The 23,988-nt window shown below is 38.5% G+C and overlaps 1 protein-coding gene across 1 annotated transcript in view; it reads left to right on the top strand.

Moving 5' to 3' along the window:
* Positions 1–3,619: 3,619 nt before the first annotated feature.
* Positions 3,620–23,988, top strand: part of LOC104528840 (GPI ethanolamine phosphate transferase 1-like) — a gene marked incomplete at its 5' end in the record, with an annotated part of 25,622 nt that continues 5,253 nt past the window's right edge. The window contains 9 exons of the mRNA XM_010172974.1: positions 3,620–3,728; positions 7,154–7,256; positions 9,453–9,555; positions 11,734–11,820; positions 14,438–14,493; positions 14,964–15,039; positions 16,352–16,425; positions 19,329–19,371; positions 20,909–20,961. Of these exons, the coding sequence (XP_010171276.1) occupies positions 3,620–3,728; positions 7,154–7,256; positions 9,453–9,555; positions 11,734–11,820; positions 14,438–14,493; positions 14,964–15,039; positions 16,352–16,425; positions 19,329–19,371; positions 20,909–20,961 (704 nt within the window). The remainder of the gene's footprint in view (positions 3,729–7,153; positions 7,257–9,452; positions 9,556–11,733; positions 11,821–14,437; positions 14,494–14,963; positions 15,040–16,351; positions 16,426–19,328; positions 19,372–20,908; positions 20,962–23,988) is intronic.

Genomic DNA, 23,988 nt, shown 5'->3' with positions numbered 1-23,988 from the left:
TCTTTAGCAAAAAGAGCATACCGATCCAACCAAACTTCTCTGATCAGGATCCCCTGACTATTTTTTTGTTTTTAATCCTTTTCCTCTTTGTTTTTGTAGTGTCTGTGTATAAAAACCCCTTTTAAAATCTTTCATTTCACCTCACATCAAATTTTTGCATCCGCGCATTTGAGATGAGATGCATTTTCATAAAAGAAATAAAATAGTATTTCCCAAAAGCTCAAGTAGTTCTTATTTGCCTGAGATGTTCTTCACAAGTTATTTTAAAATTGCATCTGAATACAGACACTTCCCTTTTCAGTTCTCTTCCTATTTCAGTCAGAGAAAGAGAGAGATTCATTCTAGCCTGGGCTTTTTGTTGTGCTTCTTATTAATATTTTTTTTTCTTCTTAAGACAACTTTATTCTTGTCTAAGTGAGCTTCCTTTTCCATCTGGGAGTTAGCCAGTAGTGAGGTTATCATGCCTGGTAAGGAGCAAAGCTTGTTCCATTACATTACTTGCTCTCCTTTTGGTCAAAAGAAACATGAGTTGGCAGAGACCCTCAGAATAGGCAAAAAACATGCCAGTTTGCATGTAGTCTTCCACATAAAAAATAATTCCCTCCTGTCTGGTCCTAAACTGTGTATTTTTGTGTTGGTTTCTCCATGGATGGGACAGAGTGTGCACCTTAGCAAGTGAGTATGGACTACATACCTGTATGGTTGTGAGAGATCATTTACAGACTAATCATTTATTCACTGTTTTTTGTACCTTCACACTATAGATTTCCAACGTGGGTCTTAGCCTTAAAGAAACAAGTCCCAGACAACCAGACAGCATGATCAAAAAGATTTTTCAGCAAAAGTGTATAAATACTTTTTTAAAAGTAAAAATGCAAGCTTGAGTAACTTCATGTTACATTTACATTTCCGTTACAAAAACTTCAGTTACGTTTAGACCTAATTTTGAAGTTTTGATACATTTCACCGCTTGAGGCATAAGATAATAATTACACCCTCACAGTCTCTGAAAATTGCCAAGAGTTTCTCAGATTTTCTCTTGATATCATTAAAGCAGAAATAACATTTTTTTCTGAATTTTGTTTGCTATGGCAAGGAGAGAATTGTCTTTTGGTTAATGCTACTTCTGTCTTCTAGCAAGGTGGGTGTTAGTCTCTTTTCCCTTGTAACAAGTGATAGAACGAGAGGAAGTGACCTCAAGTTGTACTATGGGAGGTTTAGATTGGATATTTGGGAAAATTTATTACCAAAAGGGTTGTCAAGCATTGGAACCGGCTGCCCAGGGAGGTGGTTGAGTCACCATCTCTGGAGGTAATTAAAAGATGTGTAGATGTCGCACTTGAGGACAAGGTTTAGTGGTGGACTTGGCAGTGTTAGGTTTATGGTTGGACTCGATGATCTTAAAAGGTCTTTTCCAACCTAAATGGCTTGATTCTATGATCTTTGAGAAGTCACTAAGGCTTCAGGAATGTTCAAAACAGGAGTTATTTATACTTCACCAACTAGACTGCTGTAGTGCTTGCTGTGCGACTTTTTTTTTTGCTGGAGAGAACACCACTTTCTCCTTGGCAGCAGTTTCATAGCTGAAGTCCAGTGTTTGCTGCACTACTGAAAACACTGTTGTTTCCATTGGTTGATAATATTGGGCCAAATTATTATTCCTAGGAGGCTTGAACTTCATGTGGGTCCAAGGTGGTCAGTTTATTAGTTTTCTCCTCTAAATTAGGAGGAGAAATAAACAGGAAACAATAACATATCAGTGGAACTAGGGGGACGGGAGCAGTGCTTTCAGCCAGCCATGGATAGTGTCCAACTGATGATGCTGGTTCTTCTATCATTCTCTCTATGGGTTGTTACCATGTTAGATTCTTAGGAGAGCTCCCAGCTAGAGCTGCAGGTGAAAAGGTGTTGGGACTGCAGATGCCACCCTTGGTTTCCTCTATCTAGCTATGACCTATGGATGAGTGTTTCTCAGAGGCCAGCACTTAAGCTGTTCAAGAATAATCTGTGAACTTCAAAGAAGGTTGTGACGGGGGAAAGGAGACAGATTCTTAGCTGAAGACCTCAGTTTGCTTCTTCAAGTTGCTCCTATGCTGTTCCACAGTCCTGGAGATGTTGGTGAAAGCTGAGAGCAGTTTGAATGTTACTTAAACTGAAAACACAGGAGTCTCAAAGGCAGATACTGAGCCTTTCCCTGGACACTGGCATAGCAGCAGTAAATTGGGTTTACTAATGTGCTGAAGTCATCACAAGTCTTCCAAGGCACAAGATGTTTTATGGGAGATGACACAAAGTGAGTGCAAAGTGACTTCACCAGTGGCTAGGGGATAGCAGAGGGATTACCAGAGCTCATGACACTAGAAGTTGTTGAAAAGATATATCAAAGGGGAGCGATCTGGCTTGAATACAGCAAAAGCATCACAAGTAATCAGAGATCTAAAGGGGCCAGTTCCCTGAGCTTTTGGAGCCTTAGTGCTTTGACCTAACTTATTGATGTCACACAGAAATACAAGTTACATGTTCTTGTGGCCTGAAATTAAATAGAAGCAGCAGATACTGAGCACCTGGATGCGAAGCTGGCTGCTTAGCCAGAAAAGGATGCTGGCTGCTAAGTGTATCCTCTGGGCAAGTACCATTAGATTTCACTGCGTCTGGCAGGGGAGTGGTACCTACTTCTTTGGTGAAAAGTGATGGATGTGAACATTGAGTAGTTGCTTTGCACTAAAAAAGCCACAACAGAGATTATATTTTGTAATGCAGTTTTAAAGCACATGTTTGCAAAGTAGCATGCATGCTTGATTTTTAGTGCAGCTGCGGAGTTGTGAATAAATAGCAGTAACTGAAAACTTGGCTCAAGCATTTTATTGGATAATTGTCATCTTTCAAAAATAACTGACTCATGGGGCAATTTTCCTAAGGTTTTTTTGCACCTACTTGATGACTGAATGGTGTCTCTTGAATTAGTTAAGGGGAATAAAAAACCAAACCAACCCTCTTCAGCTTCATTGCTTCTCGAAGGCAGAGGGCTCTGCTGGAGGTGGTTCAGACAATTTCATTCGTACAGTCTGCTAAGACTGCAGCTTCTTTCCATGTCTTAAAATCCACCTCCAATCTGCTCTGCTGCTGCTGTTTCTTCTTACAGGAGGTGTGTTACCCATGCAGAGCTCTTGTCTTGACTACCCTTCCCCTTCACCCTGTGCCTGATCCTGCAGCAAAGCCAGATGTTCTGCTAATTCTCATAGTTTCTGTTTGAGGACAAGTGCTCCTCGAAAAACCAGGGGCATATGTTTTCTGTGGTTTACATGAGTGTTTAAGTAGTTACTCTTGACAAAGAGCGTATTGTGTCTAATCGGTGATCCAGGGCACTTGTTTAAACTGTTTAAAAATGGCACAAATAAATAATAATAATAGTAATAATAATTTTTAAAAAATAGAAGAAAGTTTTTAAAAGCATAAATTGTAAAAAGCTAGAAATATTCAATGCTACATATCAGACTTCCTGTTCTTATGTTGATTCCGATGAGGCATTTATGCAACTCTAAAGCATATTTACATATTTAGTATGGGGTGGCAGCGATCCATACATTACGTGTTTCATTGTCTCGTTTCTTCTTTCTAGATGCTGAGTATTGCACTTTCAACATATGTTGTGAGCAGTACGCATGACAGTCTTAAGAACAAACAGGGATTGCCTGTACTGAATCAAACTATTAGCTGGATGACTCTAGGTAAGAACATCCTCTCTCCCAAACTTACATGCTGATGGTTTTTGGGACTTGGTGTTGGGCGAGGGGCAGTGACACTTTTTAATTAACACCTTACTTTTGCACATATTCCTTTATTTAACTCCTGATAGTTCTTCCCATTGTTCACTATTCTTACCTAAGTGCTGTTTTTTGAGGAATGTGTTAGAAAGTCTTCTAAAATATTATTCCTCTGTAGGTTTGTAATAAAATGCAAAGAACTTTGATTTACAAGTAGCTTTGTCTTTTGTTTTGAATAGTCTGACTATCTTGCAAGACCCCTTTTAGGGACATAATGGTATAAATTCCCTTTTTGTATCACTTGGAGCCAGATAAGGTGATCTGAGATCTTCTGCAAGCAATCCAGTTAAGCTTAGGGAAGTGAGGAAAGGTTATTGCTGTATTTTAATAGAAACTTGAAGTTGCAGCTAATTGTGGAGACCCTTGGGGTATGGAAGTGCTTTTCGGAACTGCTTTGCAAAATACCTCTGAACTAATGATGCTAATGTATGTTTGATATCTGTTAGAACCTAATTGTTAAAGAAAAAAAATTACAAGTCTATGGATTTTTCACCACTCTAAAATTAAAATCTTAGGGTGATTACACAGAGCAAATGTTATTATCACTGGGGTTGCAGAATACAGCAATACCTTTAATATTTCAGCAATAAAATAATTTCTGTAGGGCTCCATTAGAAAATGTTAAGCATTGTTTAACTGAGGTTTGTTTTAGAGCTAAACATATCCCATGCAAAGTTTGATAGCTCTTTGCTAAAAGCTAAGACTAGGATTTTATACATAGCTTAATGGAAGAATTATGACTCTTGTTATCTAGTTGCTGGATGTCTTGTACATTTCTATACTGGTGACATTGTTTAGACTTGAGCAGATCTTTTCAGTTTTTTAGCAATCCTGCTTCTGTTTGGGCAAATGGATTCAAGATTATACAACTGATTGTGATCAGTGTGTGTGAGACCAACGCTTTCTTTGTAATATAGTTTTCTCTGGAGCATTTTCCTTTCCATCATCCTTTCCTAACTCTTTGTAGCCTGCTAAGCTAAGTGGGCAGGGATCTCTGTGTGGATGAATTCCTTGCAGTTGTAAAGTTGATGAAATCAGTGACGTAAGGGTGAGAGAAAAACATTTTTCATCTAAGAGATTATTTGGGTAGTCAGAGAGGTCTAGAGTTGTGAGGAAAGAGTATATTAGAAATTCTTTTTGCCATGGGTGATGTTTCTATGATAAAAATAAAGCTAACAGTGAAGTAAACTGTATGTACCCAAAAAGTCTACTCGCTGCCACGGTAGTACTGCATATTTTAGCAAAGTCTTCCAGGCTGGAAGTAATCATTTTAAGTGAATATTATATACAAGGTAGGAGCTTTATGTACTTGATGAAGTTCCTCTGCATAATTAAACGCAGAAATAAGCAGGTAAAAAGTGAAGGCATCCAACAACATGTCCTCAAAACTCCTGTTGGAGAGAAATGCCTTGTCACTAGCATAACTGCAGCTAACATCTGCCTTGTCACTAGTGTGTACCACAAATGTGACACCATAGGAATTAAGGTGCCAAGGTCTGCTGTAGCTTTTCCAAGGTTGGTGGCATTATAGGTGGCGGACTCCTCTGTCTTTTGCTTAGTTTGGGAAGAATGACACTGTTACTTACTGTACTTTAACCACAAACATAGAGGTAAAACCAGGAGGCGTAAAGTTAATCCCATATTCTTCAGAACCATCTTTATGTTAGCAGATATTTCTAAATTAACATACATTATGTTTTAAATTTTTTGTCAGTGGAAATTTATCATAGCAACTTGCCAGATTTTGAGGAACTTGGTGTCACAACTGTGTGGGAGACACGTACAGAGGTTTGTATAGGTCAGCCAGAAATCTGCAGGTCTTTTGATGGTTAATGTCTGATGTGTCACATCAGAGATGGAAGGGAAAACCTAATTATCACCTACCAGCCACTCATCTGTTCTTATCTATGATTGTGCTCAGAGAGTGATACACATCTGGTGTGTTAAGTGTCATTCACAGAGACTTGATTGCCATGCTGAATTTCTTTCTAGCTGTTCTGACTTGTGGTGAGATCCCTGGAGTGCCTCCTTGAGTCAGGCCTTCTTTAAGTATAGAAAGCTACAAGTGATGCTGAAAGGCTGGAGCACCCTTGAAATGAAGTCAGTTACTCTGTAATTGTAGCAGTGGCCAAGGTTGAAAGCCAGTAGATAAAATACTGACCCACAGGTTTTAGAAACAGCCTCATCTCTCTTTTTTTGATATGTTTACTATAATGTAAACTATGACAATAAGCACAAGTGAGCACTTTCCATACATTATAATTTTATTTCTGTTCCTTGATAAAGTGATCATTAATTATGATTTACTGTTGATGCAGTCTTTGAATGATTCAGTAATGTGAGGGCACTGTACCACAACAAAGAATCACAACAATGTTGTTTGTCAGCACACTTCTTTAAAAACACATAAAATTTTCATATTAAAAAAGTCAGGTTTAAGGATTAAATCACAATAATGCTTTTCCTTCTCCACTTCCTTGCTTCAAGCACTGGCCACTTTTCCTCTGCTTTTCTTCCTCTTTATTCACTCTTAACGTAGCCCATTTCTTCTCTTTCCAATTTTCCCCACCTCCTGCAAACTGCTGGCCCCTGTCCTCACCTGCAGAAGTTTCCCAGCTAGAGGAGTCTCTTAGGGGCAGCACAGACTCTGCTAACCAGGGCTGACTGGGCAGCTGAGTAATGGACTTGCACTAAGGAGGGACATTCAACTCTTAAGATCCCTCCCACACCTGTATTAGAGAAATGCATTGCAAGTTGAAGGCAAGAGGCATGAATCATGAGAGATAGGTTCCCTGTAGTTCCTTAAAAATTCCTTTTCTAAAACTTCCAAGCAGAGAAGCTAGTAAGTTGATAGTCTCTGTGTCCTTACTACCAGTATTTTCAGTTGCACCTCAAAATGTGGCAGGTTTCCTAATCTAATCAAGTGAAGCAGTGACTCTGTAACCACAGTCTTTGAGCTGCCGAAGGTCCTTGGGGCCATGGTAAGTGGGTCTCAGAGTATTATTAAACAGTCAAGTTTGACTGTTTTTTTGGGGTAGTACTTCTGCATAATCTTAAGGATTTATTAACGTCAGTTCTTTGGAAATTAAGGCTGTGAGGTAGAAAGCCAGGGAATTAAAATGGTAGAGAACTAAAATTACTTCTGATAAATACTAAGCGTTCCAAATATTGTATTTTCTTTAGCAAAAGTAACTTCTGAAAATCAAATGGCATATATGACCAGTATGAAATTTCTATACATAAAATGTCAAGACTTGAGAAAATGTTATCTTGTTACCGAGGACTAAATATTTCACATGTGGTGACTGACTAATCTCTCTTTATTGCAGTTTTTTCCTCGCTGTTGCCGTTACTGAGCCCCACGTTTCTCTTTCAGCGACTGTTCAGCATACTGCTCTCTCTGATGTCCACCTACCTTCTCCTCAGCACTGGGTACTTCTTTCTTACTCTGTTTGGATTGGTGTTACATATGAAAATCAAGTGCTAAATGTGATACTGCTTAAATCTCTTGAACATTTCTGTTAAAGGTGTAACATGTGCTTCCAGCTATGTAGTCTCACCGTTTATCTCCTTATTTAGTTTCCTAAACAAAATTTCAGAGGAACTTCCATATTCCTCCTTGTATTATAAACACTGTTTTGTTGACATTCCTTTCAGCTAGACCAAGCCTGTCTGGAAGGGTATGTATTCAAACAATCTTTCACCAAAGTAAGGAAGTCTGGTTTAGTTTATGTCTTTTGTTGTTTTGGCATGTGCTTTTCTGCTCACAAACAAAAGGAAATAACTTCTCTCCCAGCTGCTCAGCACTGGTGTCTAGTTATGGCATAAATGACGTGACAGGAAACAGGTAACCCTAAAATGGGGGAAAATTTTATTTACAGAGATTTTTGTGGAAGTAATTCTTTTCAAAGGGTTGGTAGTCCCCATAAAGTGTAGGGCTTGCTTCTTTTTGGATAAAAGACGGCTCCTCAAAGCTTGTAAATGAAGAAAACACTGTGTTAGCCAACCCTTTTTTTTCCAGACTCAGTAGCTCTTAAGAGCATAATTAATAGGGAATATAGGAACCATTCTTTCCGCCTCCCCTCCCGCTTGTCCTCTGCATTTAATTACACTGGAAAATTAAGTGGAATAAAATAGCTTGCAGTAGACATTTTGCAATAGCTGCCTTTTGTGGAAACTCTCATTTTAGATGAAACATCTCTTTTTTTCTTCTCCTTTCTCCCACTTCCCTGTTAAGGTTTTGATCCTAATCTTATTCCTGTCCACATATGCACTCTTACAGTCAACCTTTTGAGCCTGTCCTACCTACTGGTTGTTCTCTCTGAGGCTGGTAACCTCCCTCTTTATATTTTGGCCCTGCACCAGACCACTTAAACGCTGACAGCTCTCTGCTGTCTTCCAACAATGTTCAAATAGACCAACAAATTTTGGAACAAATCTTTTTCATTTAAAAACAAACGAACAAAACCCCCCCAAGTAATCATAGCAAAAACAAGGCACTCGATGCCAAAAGTATCCAGTGTTTCTCTCCTCAGTGCTCTGTTATACTGTGTAATGATAACCCAGTGCATTGCCCAGGTAATTATAGCACCTCTCTAAGTGCAGGTAAGTGGAAGTATTGAAGCCAACTGAAGAGCCTGGTTGCATACAACCAGTTGTCACTGACTCAGCTGAAGATGTTCAATTTGTAGGAAAGCATAGACCATTGTGAGGGTTGTGGGTGCTTTTGTTACTGGCAACCCAGCCATTGTCATCTTCATGTTTCAATGCTTGTCATTCTGATAATTAAAGCAGAAATGTCTGTCCAAAATTTTTTGTTCCAGCTTGAAACTGGCTGCCTGTGGGGAGCACAACAGAAACAGGACTAAGATTAACTGCAATGATTTTCTTACTTTTAGACAAATAAGTGTGTGTCCAAGGAGAAAAAACAATTAAAAGGAAAACATTTACGATCTTGTCAGTATTAGTGTCACAGTCAGTGTCAGTATTATAATTTCATCCTGAAAGAAAAAAACAAAAACTGAGAGGCACCATGAGGTGCAACTGAGAGTTAGAGGACAGAGAGAAACTAATGTTATCCAATGACAATCTGCACTGCTAAGTTATCTGGGAGTTTTAATCTCTCACATAAGTGCACTTATAGTTTGCTATGTTTGAGTGTTGTAGAAGGCAGAAATATTCCTCTGAGATGGGAGATGTAGCTAGAACAGCTTAGCAGCCTTGGGTAGAGCATGACTTGATGCTGCAATTGCGATAGATATGTATGTAATAAAAAAGGACATTTCAGTGAAATTTTTAAAATTTTTTTCAGTTTTGTTAAAATTAATCATGACACAAAGGGCACTCATCCAGTGTTGTGGCAGCCATCAAATAAGAAAATGGGTGCGAAACATGAGAAAGCTGAAGGAGCCTCCCTTTCTCCCTCTTTTACCATTTGCTTACTGTATGATGGCTTTAAACTTCAACCAGCTAACTGTGGCTACTCCTCAGAAATGAGGAGAGAAGAGGGAGAATGCCACTGGGTCTTTGGTTTATTATTTGTATGAAGAAAAAAAGAAAAGAAACAGTATTTGATGGTAAGTAGTTGTTAGTGACTGCACTTACCATGATTATTATGTTACTCCTCAGGTATGAAGCTCTGTTTCCATTGGTGCTGTCTGGTTTGATGTTTGTGTGGATAAATATGGAGCAAGAAGCACTGCAGCACTATGGTCTTTCACTCAAACCAAAGGTAACAGCTCCAGACAGCTGTATCAGGTTAATTATCAGCTTTATCTTTTTAAATCTTTTTTGTTGTTTAGGATATAATAAATATTCAGATTGATTTTTATAGAGCAACACTTTGCATTTCTTTAAGTTTGGGAAACCAGTATCAGCTCTTTTATGAAATAGGAATGTGACCTTGTAAGAGATTTATAATTTGTGTTATTAAAGATATTCCACATCAGAGCCATTTCTGGGAATGCAGGAAGTCTGACTTAGTGATATGTTCTGTAAGCTACAAAGCTCTGTTTGTCAAGTGCAGTGCTAATTCAGCATAAGGTACAGCAACACTTTATAGAGTAAGTACAGTGTCTAATTTTTTTTTTTTTTTAATTCTGATGGCAGAGTCACAAGTGAGAGGCTGAAAAGAAATAATTTGATTTCTGAAATAACCCATAGGAAATACAAGAAATCTTAGTTTGACTTTGTCCTTTCACTCTTTCTTCAAGGACGGAGTTTTATTTCTGATTAGACAGAAAAGGAGCCAGAAACTAACTTGTAACTAGCACCTTCCTGGATTTGCCTGGAGAGGGAGTTTTGTAATCAATGCAACTTCTTTTACCTTAAAATTTAGTATATTGTCAAGCATTTTCAAAGCCCATGCTGCTCACACTGCTATTTAAGCTTTTAGATTATGCCAAGGGTTTAACAAACTGTGGCTATGCCACTGATTTGATTAGATCCGAAGTGCTGTTTGCAGTGTTGTCTGGGTGCTTGGAGCCAGGCAGGTGTGCAGCATAGCTCTCCCCGCCTCTCTGAACCTGCCATCCTTGGTGCAAGCTATGGAGAATTGGGGTAAGGATGCTGGGAGTGGACAGAGTGTCTTGTTAAGAGAAGGTGGTACACAGCTTTGGTTCCTTTTGCAGCTCATAATAATTAGAGAAGTGCTGGGAGGTAAAATCTGAGCCAAGGCAGTTACCAGAACAGACCTGACATATACTGTGATTTTGTGGTTCTTCTCCAAGGGAGACAGTTTTAAAACTTGAGAAAGAACAAGCTTTGCCAATTCAAGGCTGAATAACAGAAGTGAAAACAGGAATTGCTTTTTCATTTATGCTGTGTGTAGTTATGATATTTTGTGTGAGCATGTTTTGTAGCATCTGAAGTGATAGAGGAGGAATCTGAATGTAAAAATGTACACTTAGCATGAGGCCATGATTGCAACTGCAGGTTTCTAGCACAGTAGTGTCATAGGTGGGATGTATTTTCTCTTCCACTCTAGAATCCGCTCAACCATTTGCATCTTGTAACAAGGCATCTGTGATGCTTGCCTTTCGGATGGTGGTCTTGATTGTTCTGTTTGTTTTAAAAGAAAATTCTGTTAAAGCATTATTAAACAGTGATGAACACCTTATTAGTCAAATGCAAATGAGAGCAACATAGGTAAGCTATAATTAAGTTTTCTGTTGTCACTCCCTGTATGTCATTTGACTTTTGGTTTCAAGAGAAGGGAACAAAAATGCTTACTCCTGCTTCTTGTTTTTAGGTTAGAAAAATCATCTCTAGAATGCTTGTTAATATATACCACAAAGTGATCTTGTATTAGAGAGACCAGCTCAGTTCTCTGATAATGTGAGATTATTTTTAATTAAAATGTTGTCCATGTTGGATGTCTATTACTTGAATTTTTTCTTTTCACCAGTGAAAAGGAGTTCATTGACCTCTTAAACTCCATGAAGACTTTTCAGGTCAAGTGATATTGTGCTGAGAACTGAGTGAAGGAGATGGAGAATATTTTAGTATTCTCACTGACAACATAAGTCAACTTAGGATAATTGCAGTCTTTTATTTCTGTGGGTCTTTATTCACATGTTCATGCAAGCAGTGGAAGTGCGTGTGTGTAGGAAGAATATTTATGATGAAAAAAATATGATGATAAGTCTAAGGCATAGAAGTTCATTTTTAGTGTAGATAACAGCGGAAGTTCCACTGTTCATTTGATCGCCTCACTTGTACAATCTTTCTGACAGGTTCATTAAAGTATAATGAGAATATGGGAGAGGTTTGCAGTTCTCATCATAATGCTCCTCTAATAACAGCTGATAGGGAAGTAGGTTTATTTCTCATTCATTTCAGTAAAAATATGATGGTTCTATCAAAGAACATAAGTTGATATTTGTTATTGATTCTTCTGCTGTCTTTCCAGCTTGCTGTTTTCAACTTTGCCTATGCTACTGATATCACTCAGTTTCGACAGCTCCACCTAGATGACGTCCGCAGGTCTTTCTTCTTTGTATCCTTTTGCTGGTTGCTGCATTCCAGGGAAAAGATGGGTTTTTTCCAAAAGGCCCCACAATCAAAATTTCTAACCTGGTAGCCACTGGAAACAGAAGCTGGTGAAGATTATTTGACTCATGTTGCTCAAAAGACAACATTGTACATGTACAATGTCTCGTACATTATGGTTTTTTATAAAGTAGTAAAAAATTCAGTATGAACTGCACTGTTCTGGAATCTGGCTTCTTGGCCACTTTGAAAAGTTTAGTGTCTTATGATCATTACAGTTGAGGTTAACTTTATCCTAAGAAGTCCTGTTTTCACTTTGGTTTTGTTTTATATTTTGTTGGAGGGAACTCATTCAACTTTCACAAGTCAGTTGGAAAAGATGATATTAAAGTTGTTCTCATTTTCTCATTTTTAGAGTATGGCAATGTGTTAGGAAGAAAATGTTAGGGGGCAGGCATTGGCTCTGGCCAGGCAGATGAGATGAGAAGGAAAATTCCTGCAGACTCTTAGTGAAACATGGCCTGGAATTATTTATAAACACATGGTTTCTGCTGTTAGAAATTATATGGGCTTGGGAGGGAGGAGCTGTTTGTTCACTAACATAGCAGTTATTTTGCATTAGTGTAACTGAAACTACAGATTTTTTTTTTAATTCTGTACAGATTTGATAAAACTGTCATTTTCTCTTCCATTATGGGACTGCAGTTAAGTGGGAGATATTTGGCAGCAAGGGTGATGGATGTGCAAGTGAGAGAGAAGTTATGAGCCAGTCTAGAACATAAAGGTTTCCAGTGCAGGTGGGTTATCATAGCTGGAGCTGAAGAGGGACGTCTCTCAACACAGGCTTTATAGTTCATAGAATAGCCAAATCTGAGAAGGTGGATTGCAGCCCATAGACAGCAGAGTCTATGCTGATGGAATCTGGGACAATGCTGTTGGGACACTGGGAACCTGCAGCGGAGGAAGTGTGACAGATACCTCATTAAGGTGGTTCAGTGCTAAGGAAGCAAAACCATTTGCTAGGTGTTGAATGTTTGTGTTTGTATACCTGAAAAGCAGCTGAGACACCTTGCAGTAAATTTTTTGATTTCATTTGCTATTTTGCTGTTTTAACAAAAAATAAACTAACTTTTAGGAAAGCTGCTGCTGTCTGTGAGATGCTAAAAATTAGATAAAACAACAATTAAACAATCCTATTGTATTTTTTTAAAGCTTCAGCATAGTACTAGTTTAATCTAACACTTGAATGTAGCACTAATTTAATGTCATCTTAATCTAAAACACTTGAATGTATTATGTTCCGCTCCTGAAAAAATAAACAATCTGCAGGTCTCCTTTGCAGAGAGCAGGTATGATACACACCTGCTCAAAAGATGTTGTGGCTTTTTAAATTCAGACGCTGTTTAATGTTTAGAAATAGTGGTATTAGAAGAGAAACCTTTTTTACTAGAGCAGTCACATTGCAACCATGACCCTGTGAGCTGTATATCTTAAGATTGTCTTAAGGTTCCTATATAAGGCCCAAAAGTCAGCATGTGCTGAGGGATCTTGTAGCCTGATCTTCCAAAAGCAGATTCAGATTGTTTATGCTTAGCATTTTGATTAGACCTATGTGCTACTGGTATTTTTTTGTTTTATTGCAGAACTCTTGTTCTTATAAATCTTAACTGGCAGAATGGCTCTATGCTGTCAGGCTGCTGTGTTACTAAACTTGAAATGATGAGATACTCTTGGGGAGCATAATTTCTTTAGTTATGCTGACCTAATCTTTCCAAAATATTGCATACAGAATCCCAACAATTGTGCTGAACAGTTGGTAGCAAATTGTTTCTGCAGAGACTTAAATGATCCAGTGCAGGAGCTGCAACAGGAGTAGAAGGAGCAGAGGGAGCTCTGGCAACAGCAGACATTGTCACTGAGTAACCCTCTCCCTGATGCAAAAAAAATCAGTTAAAAACCATTCTTTGACTGAAAAGATGTGAGCTATAATGGGCTCCAATGAACTCAGGAGGTAGAAAAATATCAGCAAGTGTTGTATCTAGATGACAAGGACAGGGTTTATACAATTTACAGCTATACAGATATTGCCAGATTTATCCTCCCTCCCTCAAGTAAAGAAAAAACTGGGAGTCCCATGTTGCAATGGATAGACTCAGCATAACCTTTGGACAACAAACCCTGTGTAGCAAAGGAACCTTTAGTCTTGTTTGATTGATCTCCTCCACGGTCAATTCCTTAATAAAGCCATCTCTTTTGATGTGCAGTACACATGCATATGTCATTACTTTCTGCAAAAGCATGTGTGTGTGAATGCACAGGTGGGATTGTGGTCCAGGGATCTTCCTGCCTTGCTAGGTAGGGGCCCAGAAAAAGGCTGCAGCTTTCTGGCAGGGACCTCAAAACAGGCTCTAAAATCTTACCCAGGCAGTCCCTGTCTTTTAAAATTGACAGTCATGTGTGAAATCTTGGGTAGAGCTAGACAGTTCTTTGGATTTCTTAATGCAGTGTAAAGCTGTAATAGTGGGTCAGCTTCTTCTAGTTTCATGATTGGAATGAAGGGGGGAAATGCTGGTTTTGTTTTACTGCAGCCATTTCTGTGCTATATTTTCCTCAAATACCTCTAGGTTTTCTTCATAGTGACAGCCTTTTTTGGTACTGGAAACATAGCTTCTGTTAACAGGTAAAATATATTCATTGATTTCAGACACAAGGTACAGAAATTCTTCCTGCCATTGGCATGCTAAATATAAATGTGCTTATCAAAATCAGGACAGCAGAATTAAAGCGATAGTCAGTGAAATAACAATTCATTTTGTTTTGGCTCTCTGTAACATGTTCCCTAAGAGCCTCAGTGTGTTGGTTACGAGGTTGTCTCAGTTTCCATTAGAAGTTATTGGCAGCGTGAGCCGAGAGAGCTCGGCTGCTCACCAACAGCTCAAAAGACATGAGCAGAGAAAAAATGTAGAGGAAGAAGAGTCAGGTAGGCTGTCCTTGCTAATCTAGTATTTGAGCAAGAGAAGAGAAAGTTGGAAGCCTTGTTTAAAAGTGTGTATACACACTGTGTGTTACAGGAGTAGCTAAATACTCTGTTTTTTAATGGAAAATGCCATTTTAAATATATGTTGTAATGTCTTTTTCATGTTTCTCTAGTTTTGATCCTGCTTCTGTCTATTGTTTCTTGACTGTATTCAGTCCCTTCATGATGGGAAGCTTGCTTGTGCTAAAGGTTAGTAATCTTACCATAGTGAAATTTTCTCAAAGAACTCTAATAAATAATATACTATGTGCACAGTTGTTACTTTGCAATTTACAAAAACATATATATGTGTTTGAGCTTCATTAGCCTTCTGAACCGTAGATGAAGCTTTCAGCTTTTGTAGTGTTTCTAGGGACAAATCCTTCTGTTTTCCTGAAGAGAGAAGCTAAAGTATATGGAAGTGTAATTTAACTGCTAAGATTGGTTTATTGTGTTAAAATGGAAATTTAAAATGTTGAAAAGACTTAAATTATTTAAAAAATTATAAGCTTTACCTGTAGTATAATATCTACAAAAACCTTGAGGATATTATGTATATTTTTACTAGCTTTATCTACCTTACATTAAGTACAGGCTTTGAATACTCTACTGATTAGGTTGTCATTTTACAATTAAAATTATTTTTTAATATTTTTTTAATAGTCTATCAAAAATTGGATTGCACTTGTTTGCTGGCAAGGTGTGGTAGCTCTTTTCTAATATTTGAGTAAAGGATCTGCCAGAAGGGTAAGAAGGCAAACAGGAAGGGAGACATGGAATTTATGGGTTATTGCTAAAACAAGCACTGTTTCCTGCCTCTGCCTTTCTGCTGCTTCTGTCCCAGAGAGAGCAGACTTAAGTCATAGGTATACTGTGTGTTATACTGCAGGACATAAGTCAATAATACAAACCTTTGGATGGAAGAGAACATGTTTTGGCAGTGCATTGACACTGCTAAGTTAAGGATTACAAGTCAACTTTGGGAAGAGCAAAAGGCAACATACATGTTTCTAACTTGTTTCTTTGTTTTGTTCTTAATTTACTGAACTGTTTACGTTTGTTTGACTTGGCTTTGGAGGGGCAATGTGATCCAAATACATTCTGTATTCAGATTTTTTTGAGGTTCAGATGAGACTGTCTTATTACGCTTGGAGCTCTACAGCCTGTCACATGATATATTGGATCTGAATAGTTCTGTCTTCTAGCCTTGTCGAAGTATTTTATCACTAGTGCTAAAATGGATAAATGAAATGAGGATCATTAATGTGTTTTAATTATAGTTTTCCATATTGCCTCATGGCTTATTTCACTGCAGTTCAGCTATGACCATGGAAGGGGTTTCTTTATTCATTTACTAAACCTGCTTCCTGCAAAATTAGTTTCTACCCTTTCTTGCCAATATTTTATTTTTGTAAATAATCACATTCTGTGATTATTTTCAAAAGTAAAAATGTTTCTACAGCCTGCCAGGTTGTTTTGTAAATATGGCTATAAACCAAAATGTAGCTTCTGTTTTAAACAGGTTGTAATCCCCTTTGTTCTGGTATCATGTGCTTTCGAAGCTGTTCAAGTCACAACACAACTATCTTCTAAGAGGTACAGTAAGTGCTATATTTCTGCATTAGTAAAGGTTTCAAATCTATTTTGCAATAATTCAGAATTGTCAAACCTCAATCTAAATTTAAAAAAAAAAAACAACAACAAAACAGAACAGTGTATCATATTGTTACTTTTATTTGTTATTATGTTTTGGGTTTTTGTTCAATGACTTTGCAAGCTCAGGAATTCTTTTCTAAGTGATAAATGAATATAAATGGAAGTGTTGGCCCTGTCTGAAACAATCAGATATTTAATATTCTTTGTTGACAATACCAGAAGGAGCACTTTTCCCCCATAATGTAGAAAAATGAGCAGAATTTAAACTCTGGTTTTTGGTTTATATTGCATCTTTGCCTACAGTACAGTATTTTAAAAATAACCCATTTATAACGTAAGCGATTTACAGCTTTGTAGCACTGACCTCACCACAAATAGGATTTAAAAAAAAAGGCGGCTGTATGCCCTTCCATTGCAGTTGATTATTACATATTTTTTGCAGTAGGACTAGATGGCTTCCAGTCCTTTCTCCATCTCTAAAGAGTTTTCAGAGAGGATGTGGGATGGGTGCCCAGCCTCACAGAGTGCTGCAGCTGGACTTGAACTACTCTCACCCTTTTCATTGTCTCAAGGTTTTTATTTTTTTAACTGTTAGCCCTCCCTACCCCTTTCAGTGCACCTGATGCACATTAACTGAATCCTCTGCTCTTCGGGTGGGATTACAAATGATGCTGAGGTGGAGGAGGTCCCTGTTAGCCACTTGGTTTTGAGATTGTCACCATGGGATATTGTGTGGGGTTGACTGAAAGTCTCACTGGGCAGTGACAGGGGACCACAGGGACTCTGTCCTGCGTGTTGCTTAGCTGAGCAGGAGGAAGCTGCTCTTGCTCAGTGTGGTGCCCTTTGCCTTTCTGTTTGTTTTTCTCCTGCCTGTGCCCTGCCTGTCGTCTCCTTATGCAATATCACCCAGTACTAACGAGGGACATGGCAGCCTGAAATCTGCCTTCTTGTTGGAGAGGAAGCACAGGGCTCACCATCTTTTTTACCTTCTCTGCCTTAGCTGTACATGCAGTGTACTTGGGCTGTCCCTGGACTCCCAAGAAAGGATATTCATCCTCCTCAGTAAGGCTTCTATAGAAGCAGGGCTGTGTTGAGGAATCAGGGTTGCTCAGAAGACTAGCTAGCGATTTCCAGTTCTAGGGCTCAGGCATCGTAAAGGTCAGCATTTCCTAATTCGTGCATGCTTGGCATAAGTGCTTGGCAGCACCAGTGATATTGCAAGCTTTTATGGAATGTGCATCTGAGTGTGTCAGAGTGGAAACCCTACCAGCTTCTTAAACCAGGGGACCTGAGTATGTCTGTGCTGCTTTATGAAGCTGTGGTTGTAACTCCAGCTGGTGTTTGTTCCAGTTTCATTTAGCTGTGCTCAGGTCACAATAGCGGTGATACTGCCCCAGCATCAGCCTGAGAACAAGGCAGGAACCACAAGATGTGCCCAGGATCCCTGGAGAGGTGGTGCTCTGATTGTCACCATGTCCTGAACTCTGTGCTGCACTCTATTGCTCTTCCTGCCCCTGCTAGATAAATTAAGCCATCACAGGGGACAATCTTGTCTTTGTAGTGTACAAACATGCCCTGAAATTAGTGTTGTCCTTCTGTTGTGAAAGGCTTCCTCCAGTTCAGAAGGGCAAAAAGTAGATTTTTGTTATTTGGATAAATTGTTTCTAAACTCCCCATTTATAAATTAAAGATTTTTTTTTATTTTATTTGCTGTTTGTGGGGAATGTTCTGTCATAATATGTTCCTGAAGCTTTCCTGTGAAAATAGCCCTCTAGTTGAGTGCCTTCTAGGCAAGATTGCAACATCCTATCTGAGCCATAGGTAAGTGGAGAGAAGCCTTTCAGTGTGTCCAAGATACAGTTGGTTTGTTGCATCCTTATTTACTAACGAAGCATAGCTGGTGTAGGCAATATCAGAAACTTCCTGATCAGGAGGTATTGGTATAGTTGTCCCTCCCATACAGGCTCCTGCAGTGCTACAGCCTTTGCCAAAAAAAGCTTCATGAATTTATGATGGCAGTACTGATAAATTAACTGTATTCTAGTTAAAGACTTCTCTGTTAATGGGTTGGCTTTTTGCAACATTGCTTCAGTGTCATTAACTTAGAAACTAGTTTTAACCAGTTATAGCAATTGCTTTCATGTAATTTAGGATTTACATAGTTTAATGAAAATAAGATTAGGTTAATGGGGGGAAAAATAGCTCTGTGTGCTCTCTTCTGGTTCGTTTTACTGGCTTCAGCCTACTTTCCAGAAGTATCCTGCCGCCTGGCAGAGGCTCATGGGTTTGGGAGCGTGCCACCAAAATGCTGGGCGTTCCCAGAGCAGCTTACGAGCACCTAGAGATCTGGAAGTGGAGTGAACACCTCCTTTAGGAGCCTCCTGCCCATCAGAGTGATTGTCAGGATGGACTGATGGGCTCAGGTATCTTGTCTGCCTGTGCCAAACAGCTTTGCTCACTCTTCAGTCCAGCCTGAAACGTCTAAATTGACTTTAATTGGCCTAACCAGCACATGAGCTCCCTGCATCAGGAATGGGCAGGTGCTGTTTGTAAGATGCTCTTGTTCTCCAGTAAACGTCTTGTGTTAGGATTTTCTGTTGCAAAATTGAAACTCTGTTAATGTGAAATGTCTTTTTCAAGCAGGGTGAGATTACAAATGCCAGATGTTCTAGCCATATATTTTAACTGTTCTCTAATAAATTGAAATGTATCTGATTGAAAGGCATGTGAAGGAAATAATATCTTAATTTCTTTGTGGGTGTTTTAATAAGCTTCAGAACATCTGTGGCCATGAATAAAAGTTGATGGTCTGTTTTTTTAATTCCTTTTTTTTTTCTTTGCAGCCTTTTCCTTATTGTTCTTGTGATTTCAGACATTATGGCTTTGGTAAGTTGTTGCACATTCTATTCAAATAAGATCAAGAAGCAGAGAACTCTCCTAACTCCATCTAGAGAGATCTGAATTTGTTTCATACTTCAAAGTTTTTGTAACTAGGGCAGTGAATTGGATTGAAATCCCAGCATAATTTAGAGATAAAACTCCTCCAGTCACTGCTCTTTGAATTTCATGTAATTAATGTTTCTGAAGAAGCAATATTCTCATAATAATGAGACAAAAATGAAGTAATAAGTTATCATTCTGAGTTATTCATGTGCTTTTCAATCATATTCTTAGGAAGAATTTAAATAAATAAGAATTTAAATAAGAGTATTGGGTTTAGCTGTGTGCAGGATTTAGTTAATTTTTCAGGAATTTTGAACCTTTAACTTACCCCACCTTCACTTGAAAAAGAGAGAAAATGAGAAAGGTGTTACCCATCAGCTCTGTTGGTTGTCAGAACACAAATCAGTAACATCCAAAAAGACACTTTGTGCCCTTTGTAATAAGCTGTTAGGAAATGCTAGCTTCAGAAGGCTTGTGTTCATAAACCAGGCTAGCTAAAACAACCCAAAGCTGAACAATATCCCAACATAAATTTTACAGATCTGTGGATCTCACCTGAGAGGAAAAACAGCAAGTAAAGAAACAAATAACGACTAATTTGTCTGTAGCATGAGAAATGGAGAAGGTATAGTTTTGTGTAGTTTCAAATAAATCAGTGTGACTAATCTGATTTTGGAGAACTTCCACAGGAAAAGGATTAAAATATCAGTAAACCACACTCATAGTATTTCACTAATAAAATCAGTCTAACCAGACCAAAAGAAGAGTGTAAGCATGTACTGGCGTGTAGCAAGCCCCAGTGTATCCAGGTCTCGTATCTCGAATATCCTCCTATTTTGCTTTAACTATTTTAAAACAATTAGCACATATATACCTGGTGTACAAAACAAAGTATGACCAAAGAGGTTTGATATGCAGGAGCTGTGTGTATATCAAGAAATGAGAAAGTTGGCAGGGAAAAAAAAAAAAGAGAGAGAAGTGATTTGTGGTCTTGAATCAATGTGACCACCAGCTAGAATTTGAGGGATTTGCTAACAGACAAGTGTTGTCTTCTTGCAACATTATTCCCATTTTACAGATGGGGAACTGCCAGAGCTGCCCACAGAAATTTGTGGTGGAATTCTGTGAAAACAAAATTCAGCCTTCTTCATGGCAGTAGGCATTATTTGTGATCCTGTTATTTCAAGCAATAAGGTGGCTTGGCTCTTCTTATTGAAAAAGTTCTCTGCTGATAATCTTCTGTTTCTTGCAAGCCCAACTTGACAGAACTTTAGCTGTTTGCATTTGATACCATGTTAAATCTGTTTCTGGCTCCTAGACTATTCTTTACTTTGGTCCAAAGGAGCATTCGTGGTAAGCTTTTGCCCTTGTTCTACTTGAAGAATTAGAAACTTGGAGTAAACAGCCTGAAAGCAAGGTTTTTAACTTTGCGTTTCAAATTGTTCAGTGTTGTACTAATCAAAGTTGTTTTATTTCCTAGCATTTTTTCTTTTTGGTTAAAGATTATGGAAGCTGGCTGGATATTGGAACAAGGTACAGTATTTTTTTGCCTCCACTGCATTTTTAAAAGGTTCATAGGTTAATATTGTTGTTTATCTACTCAGAACTCTTGTAATTTTTTCCAATTACTCTCCTTAATCAAATGCTTCCCCATACTTAAAACGTGTGTGCACGCATGTGTGCACACATATATATGTACGTATATCCCAAGCTAAAACTTGTGTCTTAAAATCTGTTCCAGAGCAACATGGAGTGAGTAATGAATATAGCACGGCGAGAAATACAGTTAGTAGGATTTCTTTGATTTCTAAAGAACAACAATTACACACACACACACAAAAATTACTGTTTTGTATTTTAATTAGTTGTAATCACTGTTAAAATCACAATTTATCAAAATTGTTAATTGTCTTGAATATAGTTAAGCTTCCATATACAATCCCCTGTGAATTAATGAACCTTGTGCGAATATGTTTGTGGCTGCCAAGACCCATGCATTTATCCTCCCCCTAGTTAGGGAAGAGTAAATCTATAGCATTTAAACATAGAAATCAGAGCTAAAACGAGATGATTTGTTTTGCTTTGAGTCGTACTAGCTTCCACACATACATCATGAGATATCTTTTCAACTGCGCAGTCTTATTTGTGAATAGTCCAGAAATAACAAATACAAGGAATACACCTTTCAGATTTACCTTCCCTGAGTTGTGGAAATAGATAATATGCTGTAATAAGCTTAGTAGGGAATGTGTTGTTAATAATCCAGCCAATCTGGTCACTTGACACTGTTATTTAAACAGAAGTTGAATAGTGACCCATTGTTAATATTCTGTTTAGTCTACACTTACTCTGTGCTTTGCTGAGCCCCAATGTTCCCTCCAGCTCATGGGTGCGTGTATGTACGTGCGCACACATGTTCTGCCTCTTTTCTTTGGAGGTTCAAATTCCTGCTTGTAGCTACCTTTTGAAGGTTCCTAATGGGAGGAGATACAGTTAGATCAAATATTGGAAACAATGCTTTAACATCACACTTCCTTGCTATGGTCAGTTTATGGTAAATCAGATAGCCTCATCCTTTGGTTTGAATTCCTGTGCAGATTAATAAGGATATTTGACAGGCTGAAAGAGTTGGGGCTGTTCAGCCTGGAAAAGAGAAGGCTCCAGGGAGATCTTATAGCGGCCTTCCAGTACCTGAAGGGGGCTACAAGAAAGCTGGGGAGGGACTTTTCATAAGGGCAACTAATGACAAGACAAGGGGAAATGGCTTTAAGCTGAAAGAGGGGAGGTTTAGATTAGATATTAGGAAGAAGTTCTTCACTGTGAGGGTGGTCAGACACTGGAACAGGTTGCCCAAGGAAGTTGTAGATGCCCCCTCCCTGGAAGTGTTCAAGGCCAGGCTGGATGAGGCTTTGAGCAACCTGGTCTAGTGGAAGGTGTCCCTGCTGATGGCAGGGGGGGTGGAACTAGATGATCTTTAAGGTCCCTTCCCACCCAAACCATTCTATGATTCTATGATTTATGACCTCAGAAAAGCTCTGTTCTGCTGGGCAAGAAGTTTTCTAATTGGGAGTTAGCAAGCAAAAATATAAATTGTTACAAGTACCTTAAAACTTCCTCTCTGATATATGGTCTTCATAGCATAGAGATTAACAACGATGATAGATTGTTGGATCCATTTCAGCTGGAAGTTTACCTTATTCCAAAGAGTTTAGAGGAACTCATTATGCACATCTGTAATTCTGCCTTTCTGTGTGGTGTTTTGAGCACTGAAGAAAGCACTGAAAAAGTCCTTTCAAAAGAGTACTTTGTAATTATTTTTTTTTAATGTGGTAATGCATAATGCTCAGGCAGCCTTAAATTTGCCATTACTTCACTTTTGAGTGCTTGAATTTGCCACCTACATTATTTTATTGTAGTCTCTTTATATGTGATATGTGTGTATGTGCACAGAAGATAAAAATAACTAAGTTGCATAAGAGGTGAAGCCATAGGCGTGGAACTGAAGTGGTCCTTCTTTTGCCTAGAAGCAGGTATTTTGGCACCTGAACCTCCTCTGCTGAGTGGATTTCTAACGTGTGATCCTCAAGCTTGGCAAAATTAGCAGGCAACAGCAGAAGGTTTTATTTTTTGCTCCTGAAAGGGAAGATGAGCTTCATGGGATTTTGGGCAATTCCCAAAAACAGTGGGAGGGAGATACTAACATGGCTTTTTCCTGTCCTCCTGTTACAACTGCAGTGACAGCTCTGTGGCATTCCCATTTCAGTGTTGTCTGTTGTTGCTTTAACAGCAGGGTCTGAAAATATCCCATCACAGCTGACATTTTAGGTATTGCCAAAATTTTCCCAAGAAGGCTGAGTCAGTTAAGGAAATGACAGTTCTTTTTTTTCCAGCTCTTTGTATCTCAACAAAACCTGTGTAGGATTTCATGGAACAAAGAACAGGAGTACCCTTAGGGACAGCTGCTCTCATCTTTCTTGGTTTTTTTTTCCTTCCCCCCCTTTTTTTATGGCCCTGATAAGACGTGTGTGTGTGTGTGTGTGCAATTATCAGGGTTCATTTTATATTACTAGTTATCACGTCATTGAAATCACAGGTGGAAAAACAACAATTTAATTGCCCACTGAAGATTCATTCCTCTAAAGTTGGTCAGAGTCCAGTGGTATATATGCCACATTTGCAAAGCTTCTGATGTATATTTTCATACCCATGGGTTTTTTTTTTTTGTGGTGGTAGCTTTCTATGGACTTTCTAATTACCGTGCTTCAAAACTTTTGTATGTCTTTTCTCTTACTAAGAATGTGCAAGTTCAGTAGGAGACCCTCATGAGGCAATACTTGGGTTTTCCAATACCAGTGCTCAGACGTTTCATGTATAAAAGCTGATTTTAAATCCCATGCAATAAAAAGACCTCCTTCACTGCTTTTTTTATGATGATGTTTTGTCTCCTAGTGGATGTTTCATCGGAAGTAGGGCTTGTTTACTGAACTAACATATTTCTTTTTTCTTTTCTCTTTTCTTTTCTTTTCTTTTCTTTTCTTTTCTTTTCTTTTCTTTTCTTTT

This window comes from Antrostomus carolinensis, unplaced genomic scaffold (genome assembly GCF_000700745.2).
Source record: "Antrostomus carolinensis isolate BGI_N321 unplaced genomic scaffold, ASM70074v2 scaffold3308, whole genome shotgun sequence".
Lineage (NCBI taxonomy): Eukaryota > Metazoa > Chordata > Aves > Caprimulgiformes > Caprimulgidae > Antrostomus > Antrostomus carolinensis.
Note: the sequence above shows the minus strand (reverse complement) of the source record. Positions and strands in the feature narration are given on the sequence as shown.